General features: G+C 57.1%; 1 protein-coding gene across 23 annotated transcripts in view; it reads left to right on the plus strand.

Annotated features, from left to right (window-relative positions):
- DYSF (dysferlin) overlaps positions 1-12,378 on the plus strand; it is a 231,639-nt gene that overhangs the window by 92,251 nt on the left and 127,010 nt on the right. For 14 of the 23 annotated variants that reach the window (XM_007111158.4, XM_007111168.4, XM_007111170.4 and 11 more), the window contains 6 exons: positions 2,419-2,460; positions 4,134-4,249; positions 4,769-4,882; positions 6,082-6,259; positions 6,820-6,944; positions 8,890-8,996. In XM_007111158.4, coding sequence (XP_007111220.2) covers positions 2,419-2,460; positions 4,134-4,249; positions 4,769-4,882; positions 6,082-6,259; positions 6,820-6,944; positions 8,890-8,996 — 682 coding nt within the window. The remainder of the gene's footprint in view (positions 1-2,418; positions 2,461-4,133; positions 4,250-4,768; positions 4,883-6,081; positions 6,260-6,819; positions 6,945-8,889; positions 8,997-12,378) is intronic. The other 9 variants (XM_007111166.4, XM_007111174.4, XM_007111176.4 and 6 more) reach the window with 1 other exon arrangement.

Below are 12,378 nucleotides of genomic sequence, written 5' to 3' on the forward strand. Positions count from 1 at the left end.
GCCGGCCCTCCGGCTTCCCCAGGTGAGGGAGCTGGGCTGGGCTGCTCAGGCTACAGAACTGGGAGCATTCATCTGTGTTTTGGGGCTTCCCCAGCCCCTATTCCTTGGGTTTAGGGAAAACGCACCAGAACACTTGTGTTTTGGCAGAAGAGTGATGAGGACTAAATAGAGGCTTTGTCTTGGTTGGCTCCACTGGTGACTCTGCCGTTGACTTTATGAGCTGTCTGCAGACACAGGGGAAGGACCCAGGATGATCCTCAGCACCCGGAGACCTGTGACCCTGCCCCCAGATTAGGAGCCATTGGCCTCAGTTGTCATCAGGGCCGTGTCTTAGCATGCCTTACACTGTGCCTGTTAGGTTTGCTGAACAAACGAATGAATGAGTGAGGGAATTAGTGAAAAGGCGTGGTTGGGAACCAGGCTACTCTGCAGCCCCCTAACTTGGTCCTCCCAGCCCCCAGAGGCACGTGTTGTTCAGATGGCTGGTAGGACTAGGGGCCATCTGTGTCTGGGCCGGGCACTAGTTTGCAGCCAGGATTCAGAGTTGGTCTGTGGGTGGAAAGCCATGTTTGCTTCTGCAAGAAGCACGTGGGGGTCGGAGCTATGACCTCGGCCTCATTAGCCCTAGATAACTGACCGGGCCTGTTTGTAATCATTTGGAAGGAGCTTAAAGTGGAATCTGTTTCCTTCCGGTGGGCCCTGGCCGTGCTCTCCTGGGGCTGCAGCTGTGCCCGTGTCGGTCCTCTGTGGTTGCTGAAACTCCCCTGCGACCAGAGACCTCGCTCCCCCACTGATGAAAACCTATTCCTGTGGATATGAAAATGGCCATGAATTATGGTTTCTGCAGCTCTGACTTCTGCCAGCTGGCATTCCTAGCTGAGGCCTGCTGTGGAGAGCTGAGGGGGTGGGTCCCAGGGCCTCAGGCCCCCCAGAGCCTCGCCTCACTGCCCTCCGTGCTGCCCTCTGGGCTCACTTGGTCAGCCCTGTCCTCGTATCCAGGCTTCTCTTTTCCCCACGCTCTTTCTTTCTGTGTCTCTTCTCATTCTTCCTTCACAATGTTTTACTCAGCTCTTGGCTCTTAACTCTGATCATGGAGCTATAGGAAAATAGCATTAGGTATTGTTTTTTGAAGGAGACCAATAGGTAAAGGTGATCAATGAATGAGAATAATTTAGGGTTTCACCAAACACAACCCCAGGTCAATCAGGACCCCAGACTTGGCTGCACTTAGATGGTTGGAGGAGGAGACAGGGAAGGTCAGAGTGTGGGAAGAGGCAGAATCGGAGAGGACCGTGGAAGGAGACCGAGGGCTGCCTACTCCTTTGGGGGCATCTTGTACCTGCCTGTAAGTGAGGGACGGATTCCAAGAGGCCGAAAGTATGCCAGAGCATCTCCTTTCTTGCTTCTCTTATTTCTAGACACTCCTCACCAGCATTTAGGGTATACCCAAGAGTAGAAACTTTAGCTAATGGAGGGTGCCTGGCACTGTGGTTCATTTGAAACGGCAGGTGTCAAAAGCCATATCCCAGTGCCTGCTGTTGTGAAAATGCAACACGGTGCCCTCAGTGGTAATACTGGAAATGACCACTAGGTGGAGATCTTGTGCCTTGAAATGCTTCCACTCAGGGCAGTCAACCTGCCTGTGGCAGGGACCGCTGGGTGTGCCTCACTGCCTAGCTCTGGCCCTTTCACGTTTCCCCCACCGTTTCTTTGCATCTGTACTTTGTTTTCCTCACTTATCTGGGTATAATATGGAAAAGCACATTTACCTTTTTTTAAAAAAAATGAATTAATTAATTAATTTTCAGCTGTGTTGGGTCTTTGTTGCAGTGTGCGGACTTCATTGCGGTGGCTCCTCTTGTGAGGAAGCACAGGCTCCAGGAACGTGGGCTTCAGCAGTTGTGGCACACGGGCTCAGTAGCTGTGGCTCGTGGGCTCTAGAGCGCAGGCTCAGCAGTTGTGGCGCACGGGCCTAGTTTCTCCGCAGCATGTGGGATCTTCCCGGACTAGGGATCGAACCCGTGTCCCCTGCATTGGCAGGCGGATTCTTAACCACTGCACCACCAGGGAAGTCCGTGTGTTATTTCTGGAATGTATTGAGTCAAGTTTCTGGTCCAATTTCCAAATGGCAAACAGAACTCACAGCCATGTAGGCAGACACCGGTTGGTAGAGACCCGCGTGCTCACGAGGGCACTGGGGCTATGTCTGGCTGAGGGGGGGCACGCTGTTGACTTAGTGTGTGATAAATTCAAAGCTGGCCTGGGGTTGGGGCCTCGGGCCACATCTGTCTCCCCGTCCAGGAGCTGCGTTTCTATCTGTCTGTCTGCCAACTGTCCATCCACATGCCCCATTCACCTAATCTGTCCTCCACCCAGCCATGCCCATCCTAACCCCTTTTCCATTTCTTTACGCTTCAGAGGAGCCTGCAGGTGTGGTCACGTCTCCTCCAGCCACAGACCGTACGTGCTTTCACCTCCTGGATGACAAGGGTGTGGGCCTTGAGGTTTTTGCTGGAGGGGCAGGGGCACTGGTTGCCAGGAATTTTTTGATTTGCCTGAGGTGGGATTGAGATTCCCCTCCACAATCCCAGTTTACCTTTGGCTGTTACCTCTCAAACGTGGTTGAATATGTAAATTGCTTGGAATGCTTTAAAGGCAATTCCCTCCCACTCTCTAAACCCATTCCAGCATCTGCTGGGCCCCGGAGCTCCAAAGAGTTTACGTTCTTCAGCAGGGAGGGGGTGGAGCAGGCAGGGGAGTACGTGATGAGGCAGGGGCAGTATAAGTCCTCTTGGGGACCAGGAGGAGGAGGCCAGGGTGAGTTGAAAACGCTTGAAGTTGAAATTTATAAGGTAAATTATAATCGAGATGATTAGTACAGATAATTAGTAATGCTCACCACAGTTCCGTCAGGCCTCCCACCCCTGTCCCAAATGCCAGAGCCCAGTGTGTGCTGGGGACTGGAGGATGAGTGATGCCGGCTGCAGGGCTCTGGGGGAGGCATGCTCCTGTCTTCTAGTTGGTAATATCTTACTCCTCAGGGATGGGTTCAAGCCCAGGAGCTCACCCCCAGGGTCTGAGCACTCAGAGTCTGCAGTCAGTCCTTGGGTCTGGCTCAAGTACTTCCTTGCTGAGGCCATTTATTTTGTGCCTACCTTGCCCCACCCATGATCTTATGGACTGGAGCATCCCAGATGGTACCTGTTCCTGGGCCCACCTCCCACCTTTGCCATTCTGGAAATGGCCTCTTCCTCCTTCCTCTGGAAGGGGCACCCTGGCTTTTCAGGATTCTCAGAATCTGGCCAATGAAGTCCTGTCCTGGGAAACCTGGCTGTCAGCTGGAAAGTCATGATATTAACAAAAGAGAGCCTCCAAAAAAGGATGGAAATGATGTGGAGAAAAGATCTTCCCTCATCACTAGTGGAATTCTCAAACTCTCCTCCAACTTGCTCCACTGAAAGATCGTTCTTTGTACAATGTAGGGAAGGGGAGGAGAGGCCAGGGTGAGTGAAGGCCATTAGATGGTCTGTCTCAGCTTCATAAGGATACAAGGGTGGAGGAGACATGTGCCTGGGGGCTGCCCTGTGTGTGAGGTGGCATCAAGCTGGGCCCCCTCCCTGGCACCTGAGAGATGGAGTCTCTGGTCACCAGGCTCCTGGGCCTCCTTTGTGCCTCCCCACAGGCCAGATGGCCTGAGACACAGATGTAAGTGCAGGATGAGGAGGGGATGCAGGACAGGGTATGGCCTGAGAGGGGTAGGGCAGTGGAAGCCCCTGAGCCCCGGCTTTGCATGCTGGCTGAGTGCGTGTGCTTTGAGGTCAGACCATTTGGGGTCGTGCGTCTTTGTAGTCGTGTATTCCTGTGCATCTCTTGGCTTCAGTTTCCTCATCTGTAAAATGAGACTAATAAAATCAATGCAAATCTCCACATCTCAGCATGGTGGTGAGGATTAAAGGGACTTACGGGAGACAGCTCTCATGGGTGTCACTATCCTTTATACATTTTCGGGGGCTGCATCCCGTGCATGTGCGAGGAACTGAGGGCTGGGGATGGTCTCCGGCCCGAAGGTGGCTGGGTTGAGTGCCAGAAATCTCGGCTGGGCGGCCCCTCTGATCTGCACCCGTGTCTCCCAGTGGATGACCATCTGGGCTTCCTCCCCACCTTCGGGCCCTGCTATGTCAACCTCTACGGCAGCCCCAGGGAGTTCACTGGCTTCCCGGACCCCTATGCAGAGCTCAACACGGGCAAGGTGAGTCAGACAGGAACCCACAGCCCCCAGATCCCCAGGCCTGCATGCAGGGTCTTCCCCCCTGGCCTGGGCAGTATCTGCAGTTGGCCTGGACTCCAGGGGCCTGACAGGACTTGAGTGGGCCCAGGGTCTGGCAGCCACCCCCTCAGAGAACCCTTCTTCCCCCTGAGCCCCTCCTGGCCCCTTCTTCCCTCCCACTCCCTTCCCTTTGCCTCTCCTTCAGGGCCAGCCTGACCACCCCCCCGCCCCCCTAATTTTTCTGGCCTCTCAGGGCCCAACCTCCATCTGTCTCAGGTTTCATTCTCCCTGGCTAGGTTGGACTCTGGTGCTGACCATCAGGGTGGCATGTCCCATGAACTCTCTGGGCCACCGTTTCCTCATTTGCAGAGTGATGGGGTGTGGCTCAGGGCCCTCCTGGTTGCCTGGGAGGTGATTGACCACAGGGCCAGATCAGGCTCCTTTCCTTCCCCTCCTCCCCTCCATCGCCCCTGCTCCTGGTGACCCAGCCTCCCCTCTCAGGGGGAAGGTGTGGCCTACCGAGGCCGGCTTCTGCTTTCCCTGGAGACCAAGCTGGTGGAGCACAGTGAACAGAAGGTGGAAGACCTCCCTGCGGATGACATCCTTCGGGTGGAGGTGAGGGGCGTGGCCCTGGGAGGGGCCAAGAGGGCAGTGGCCAAGTGGGGCTGGAGGAGGAGGGTTCAGTTCCACCCACGCTCTTGTGCCTTCATACCTCTGGGCCTTAGAGTAACCCAACACCTACCCTGCCTCCCTAAGGAACGGTTCAGAGGCTCAAAGAAGACAAATGAAGGTTTTTAAAGTCTAGAGCTCAATGCACAATGAGAGGCTATTTTATTAATAATAATAATGTAAGGATAGCTAACCCTTTCATCACTGACTGTGTCACACACTATGCTGGTGACACTCTTGATGTCATTGAGTCCTCCCAGCACCTCTGAGGTGGCTGCTCTGAGTATCTCCATTTTACAGATGAGGAGACTGAGGCTCAGATGTAGCAGAGCAGCAAGTGGTGGAGCTGGGCCTTGTGTCCAGGAGGCAACTGTATGGAGTCCTCACGGTGGTGTACACTTTCAGACCCTGTCGTCAGACAGGGTGCTGGTTTGAGTTCTGACTTGACCACCTATCTGTTGTATCAGTTTCCCTATGTGTAAAGTGGGGGTACTAATTATATTCACCTCATAAGATTGTTGTGAGAATTAAAGTAATTCATACCTGCGTGCAGTAAGCGCTCAGTAAGTGTTAGCTGTGATCACTCTGTACATTATCTACAAACCCAGTCGTATAGTCCCTCTTCTCTCCGCCTTCCACAAAGGGGATCGTAAAGTCATCTTGGTTCAGGCTGGGGTGTGTGGTTGAGTGCCTGCCATGTCCTCAGCCCCATGCCCGATGCCCAGAGGGGACAATGCTATGCATTCATCCCACGCACGTGGCAACCTGCGCTGCTGCAGAGCTGGCTGGCATGGTGGAGAGCCTGAGTGGTGCAGGGTGGGTGATCTGGGTGGGGGCATGGTGGCTTAGAGCCTTCGGCCCCTTCTGAACAGCAGCTGCGGGAGGCCAGTCTCCCCGGAGTGGCGGTGCCATCGCTGTTTGTTTGGATTAAGGAGTAGCATGACCTTGGAGGCATGGACTTTATTAGAGGAACATGGCCAAACACACAGGCCTGGAATGTGTTTGCTCAGATACTAACCAAATCTGGGCTGTGGTGCAGAGCTGGACCACTTGCCACCCATCCGTCCAGACAGGATTTATTAGGTGCCAGGTATGGCCAGGGCCTGCCAGACACGTGACCCCACCGCTGCCCTCTCTGCCCCCAGAAATACCTCCGGAGGCGCAAATACTCGCTCTTTGCCGCCTTCTACTCGGCCACCATGCTGCAGGACGTTGACGACGCGGTCCAGTTTGAGGTCAGCATAGGGAACTACGGGAACAAGTTCGACACGACCTGCCTGCCACTGGCCTCCACCACCCAGTACAGCCGGGCGGTCTTTGATGGTGAGGCCAGAGACCACGCGCCTGGCTGGGACCCAGACCACTGAGCAGGGGGCTGAGCCCTAAATCCTGCCCCCTGGGGAAAGCTGCTGGAGGCTCGCCCAAAGGCTCTGGCCCTGGGCACACCTGTTTGGGGGACCCCCTTGTTTGCTTCCCCCCCCCGTGCCGCCTTCCCCTGCTTATCTCCAGGTGCATCCCTGCTGGGACCCATAGATTGGGCTCTCGAAACCAGCAGTGGTCGGCATTGATCCTGACTTGTGGCGATCAGTTATCACATGGTGGCTGCGGGCTTGGCATAGAGATTTCGGAGAGTGTGGGATTCCCAGGGCCCTTCTAACAGCCGCTCGGTTTTGATGTGTTAAGGAGCCCTAATGAGGGCGGCAGCTGCCTGTTCCACGTGGGAAGGGAGCTCTGGCACCTTGTCTGGGCACTGGGGGATACTGGCCGTGCCACGGCTGTCCACGGGAGTTCTCAGTGGGGGAGCAGGTGCTTGCATCCGTCCTCCCCTCGGTCCCTGCACCACTCCGCTCCTGGCTCAGCACCAGGCCCTTGGGTCCTTCCAGGATGCCACTACTACTACTTACCCTGGGGCAATGTGAAGCCCGTGGTGGTGCTGTCATCCTACTGGGAGGACATCAGCCACAGAATCGAAGCTCAGAACCAGCTGCTTAGGATCGCTGACCGGCTGGTGAGTGGAAGCTGGCCCCACCCACAATAACCTGTGCACGCATCCCTGGTGGGTGTCTTCAGACCTGCTTCCGTGGGTGCTAAGCCTGCAGACCTCATGGTGCCTGGGGTCCCCTGTGACCTGACCAGGCCGGGCTTGTGATCCTGTCCTGCCTACTGGGAATAGAGGAGAGGGAGGGAGCACAGCCCTGGGGGTGCCCCCAGTCTGATGTAGGAGATAGCACAGAGAAAAAGCTGAGAGAAACTGAGCTGGGAGCAGAGGACAGAGCCACCACCCATTCATTCCTTCATTCATTCGTTCATCAAGTGCCTTTGACTCTTGCCATGGCAAGAATTTTGCTGGAAACTTCTAGCTAGAGGGTAGACATGAACAGGATGCTGCCTCTGCCTTCACGAGTCAGCTTAGAGTCAGCTTAGTAAAGCAGATTGTAGGTTCATCCACCCCTCCCCTGCAGAGACTCAAACTCACGTTCTGGTGATGCTTCAGGAGTCCCTAGGGAGGGGGGCTCGGAGGGGAGAGGGGCCAAGGAGCATCAGGAAGGCATCGCATGGCAGCAGGGGGGCCGCGTCCAGTGAGGGGAGTTGGGGGCTGGTTAGGATGTCCTTGCACGGGTCCAGGGGAGCATGATTTGGCTCTGGGAAGGAGCTGACCTCAGGGAAAAAACCGAAGGACTTGAGCTGCCAGGACTTGGTGGTCTGTTGAATTGGGGAGGAGGGGCTGTGAGGAAGGACTCCGGTGGCTGGGGAATTGGGAAGCTGGGGAGAGGAACAGGGTCTACGAGGTCAGGTGATGAGTCCTGTCTTGGATGTGGCCGGGGGTTCATGGTGGAGGCTGGGAGTTGCAGGCCTGGTGCTTGGCCAGGGAGCGGAGGAGAATCAAAGTGGGCAGAGGTGTAGAGGCCAGGGTGGGACGGTCTTGGTGGTGGTCCCCAGCCCTTTCTGTGTGTGTCTGGGGTGGAGGCTCACCCGCGAGGTGTGTGGCCCGTGGGGACACGGGGAGGCAGGCGTGGCCATGCTGCTGGGGCCTGCGGGGGGCAGCAGGGTGGAGGGAAGCGGGTTGGAGAGGCTTGGGCAGGTGGAGGAGGCAAAGTGGAAAGGGAAGGGCGGGGGAGTAGGCCTTTTAGAGTGGCTGGGAGGGGATGCAGGCCCCAGTCAGGGGCCGTGGTGAACCACACTTTCCCTGAGACCCACAGCTCAGTGGAAGGGAGGGGACCAGCCCATACCTGGTTCGGGAGAACTCGGAGTCAAAGCTGTGCAAGTCCAGCATCTTCTGGGCCAGCTGTTCTCTCCAAACCGTCCCCTGTGGGCAGGGGTTGGCTGATCCTTCCAGGGCCCGTCTGTGCCCAGCATGGTAGTCCCAGGGTGGAGCACACGGCACACGCTCAGGAAGCTTGAGGTTGGGGACTGAGGGGCAAGTCCTTGGCCTGAGGGGCGTCCCGTGAGAGATCTCTGCCTCCCAGCTCAGGCCTGAGGCCCAGGGAGGAGAGCTCCATGGAGGAGACCAGATGCCACTGGGGCACACCCTGGCCGCAGGGGTTTGGAGAGGGCAGACCCGTGACTGCAGGTTGTCTGAGTGCTCCAGAAGGAAGGAGGAGGGATCCAAGCCTGCTTGGGTGGTAGGATTTGGAAAGGAGAGAGGGCGCCAGGTGGGGAAGTGGAGCCGGCTCCGAGGTCGCTTACCTGTGAGACCTTAGACCTGGCTTGACGGGGACCCGTGGAGAGCCCGTGGGGTGGGAGTCCCAGACTTGGGAATTTGGGTCTGTTTGGTGTGGGAAGTCCTGGAAGCTTCTTGAGCCAAGACAGATGCTGATTTGTGGGGTCTGGTCTCTGCCTTCTTGGCTCTAACTGTTCTCTCTTTTTGGTGGGACCGGGCTGTGGTGACAGTGCCTGGGGTTAAGGGTCGGTCCCACGGTGACCCTCCCAACCCCTGCCTGGCCGTTCCACAGGAAGCCGGCCTGGAGCAGGTCCACTTGGCCCTGAAGGCGCAGCGCTCTGCCGAGGACGTGGACTCCCTGGTGGCTCAGCTGATGGATGAGCTCATCGCAGGCTGCAGGTAGGGGGTGCCTGGCACCCACGCGCCCTCGCCTCCTGGCTCGGCCGGGCCCTTTCCCCGGGAGTGTTCGTGTGTGGTGGTGAGCGACTGCACGTCTCCCCAGCCATGCTTGGCCAGCAGTCCAGCCCATGCTGAGTCCAAAGGTGGTGGAGCCAGCGCGGGGAGTTGAAAAGGTGACATTTAGAGCAGGTCATAAATCTCCCTGCAGCGGCGGCAGCTGTGGGCCTGCCGGGGCGGCCAGGCTCACCTGAATGGGGAGCATTGTGTCTCTGATCCCCGACCTCTTATTTCCCTGATGGAATCTCCAGGAGGAGCTGGCTGGTGGGAGTGACGGCACCCCTCCTTCCCCCAAAGCCATGTCGGGGACCACAGTTTCTGTTTAGCCTTCTATTAACACGGCTGATTGTCACCTTCAGGAAAAGGGGGCACTGGGGGGTGAAGGAGAATCGGGGGGTCCTGGGGCCTCGGCAGAAGGGGGGAGCACCTGAGCGTCTCCTCCACAGCTGGGTGATTTGGAGCTCATCACTCACCTGCTCTGAAACTTGCTTTCCTCATCTTCAACCTGACGTTAAGAATAACTGCTTTATAATATCACGCAAGCAAAATGCCTGGCCCTTAGGAAGTATTTAATAAACGATAGATGTAATTATTATTGAGAAGAAGAAACGTGAGGAGATTTAGATTCTCATCCCATTAACCACCTTTGTGGCTTTGGGCAACTTCACTTCTCTGGACCTCAGTTTTCCCAGCTATTAAATGGACTTAATAATAAACAGCTGTCTTTCTACTTTCCATGGGATTAAGTGTAAATATATGCAAATGTATTCTATGCCCCCTCTAAATCTTATCATCCCAGGCCCTGTCGGGAATGCATGAGAAATGCCTTCATGCTGCAAATCAGGAATCCGTGACCGTGGCCGTGGCTGCCTGCCACAGTGCCCCTCTGGTCCTTTGTACCCCAGTTGGGAAGTGCACCTTTATCAGAAATGACCCTGCCTCAAGCCCTCCTGGGGGTGACGAGGCAGAAGTGAGCAAATGAAGGAAAGTGTGTTGGGGGCTTGAGGCATGTGCCCTGGTAGCTGAGAGCAGGTGCATCTTACGCAAATCAAAATCAGAGATGCTTCCTGGAGGAGGGGACGCCCTACGTGAACTCCGGAGGGGAAGGAGTCAGCCTTTGGGGAGCGGACTGCCGGGCACAGGCTCAGGAGCCCAAAATGCCTGCTACCTCCTGGGGCTGCAAGGGAAGCTGCAGTCCAGAGGCGACAGACCTCCAGGGTTTGCTAAGGCAGGCTCAGCCCTGGGGGCGGTTGGGGTACAGGGATGCCTGGGATTCAGACGCTCACTCCTGCTGCAGCGTAAGAGGTGGGCTGGGGGTGGTGATGAGGGGGCGACTGGACGAAGGCTTCACCCAAGGCAGGGATGCGGGGACGTGGGGTGAGAGAAGCAGAGGGCAGCGTGGACTCTTCAGGAGGCATCGTGGTGGTAACAGCCTCATAAGGAGCACTTTGTGTGCCAGGTGCTGTTCTGAGAATGTCACATGTATTAGCTCATCATAAAAATGAGGTAGGAAGTAGAATGATCCACATTTTACAGATGAGGAAACTGAGGCATGGAGAGGTGAACTGCCCAGATTCATGCCTCTAGTAAGGGGCTGAGCCCCCTCGCTGTGCTGTTCTGTACTAGACAGGCTTTGATGGTGGCTTGAGTGTGAGGGCCCAAGGAAGGTCCAGAATGATTCCCTGGCTCTGGCCAGAGCAGGTGGGTGGAGAGCAGAGCCGCTTCTGGAGGGGGTCAGCAGGAGAAAAGCAGGTCTGGGGGAGGATGAGGAGTTCAGGGTTGGCCATGTTGAGTGGCAGGTGCCTGTGGGCCCCTGTGGTCTGGAGGTCAGAGGTCAGAGCTAGGCTAGAGGGGCACACGGGGGGGGCGGTCAGCAGAGGGGCTGCAGAATGGCTGGCTGTGCCCCACTGCCCGGACTGACAGCCTCGGATGTAGAGGGTGGGCCCCGGCTCTCGGTTCACTGCGCTCTCCTTGTGACTCACGCGTGGTGTGGGCCTTGCAGGTCTGAGGTGCCTGAAACATCTGAGATGGGTGGGTCCCAAGTCCTGGGCTGTCACTCCGCTCTCTCAGGGCTCTGTTCTTGGCGGACTTGGCTAAAAATGCTTATGCCAAAGCCTGGTCCCCTTGAATCATTCTCCTGGGGGTAGACGGTGGCCAGGGCCCTCCTGGGGAGCCTGGGTCCCAGGTCAAGGGCTTGTGAGGAGGGTCCCATCCCCTCAGGAGTGCATGCATGGCTCTCTGGGGAGAACGCTGGGCCTCAGGACCAGTTCCTTTGGCACCACCTGAGGCCACTAATAGCCCTGGGGCCGCAGCAAGAGAGCTTCCACCCCCGCCCCTGGCCGCCTCTGTGCCGAGCGTCACAGCTGATAGCAGGGCAGCTGGGCATGGGGGACGTGAGCCAGCTTGCCGTAGATGACCTGGCTGCTCACCCATTCCTCCAGCCAGCCCCTGCCCAACATCCAACATCAGTGTCCTTCATTTGGTCAGACCCCTTCCTGCCTCATCTCCCTGGGAGCCCCTCTCCCCCTGGCCAGTGGCGCCCACTCTTTTCTTCAGGCTCAGCTTTCTCCTCTCATCTCTCAACCCATGGACCCAACTGCCAGCTGCACACCTCCACCTGGGTGTCCACCGGCACATCCAATTCATTCTCTGTGATCTTCCTAAAACTGTGCCGTGCCACTTCGACTTCAGCCCTGCGGTGGCTCCTGCTGCCTTTAGGAAAAGCTGCAGCTCTCCTCTGATGGATGGGCCTCTCTGTCCCCACTGCATGCCTTCTGGACCTCAGCAGTCTTACCCTCTAGCCCTTCGGAGCCTCTGTGCTGGCTCACCCCCCAACCCCAACTCCCTCCAACCAACTCCCACCTGCCTCTGAGCCTTTGTCTTGTGAACATACTGCTCCTTTGGCCAGAACGCCCTTCCTGCTCTTCTTGGCCTCACTAGCTCCCTCTGGCCCTGCCAGTGCAGCTTGAGGCCACTTCCCCCAGGAAGGGCTCCAGACTCTGAGGCTGCTCAGGGGGATCTAGCTTGCTTGCTTGTCTGTTCCAGGGGCTCCCTGAGGGCAGGGCTGGGTCTCATCCCTGGACCCAGCCTCCAGCCGGGACCAGCAGAGCTGTTGCTCGTGGGGAGTGAAATGAATGAGCCAGCGGCCAGTTTATCTTTCAGGCTGGACACTGTCTGCTCCCAGGCGGCTGCCCCTGATAAAAGCACCCACTCACCGCAGGGGCAGGCAGCAACCTTGTGAGCAGCCCAGCTCTGCTCCCAGCCTATGCTGAGCCCTGCCTTGGGCCCGCCTGCCGTTTCCAAGTCAGCCAGGGTTGGCAGGGTG

Source organism: Physeter macrocephalus, chromosome 12 (assembly GCF_002837175.3).
Source record: "Physeter macrocephalus isolate SW-GA chromosome 12, ASM283717v5, whole genome shotgun sequence".
Classification (NCBI taxonomy): Eukaryota; Metazoa; Chordata; class Mammalia; order Artiodactyla; family Physeteridae; genus Physeter; species Physeter macrocephalus.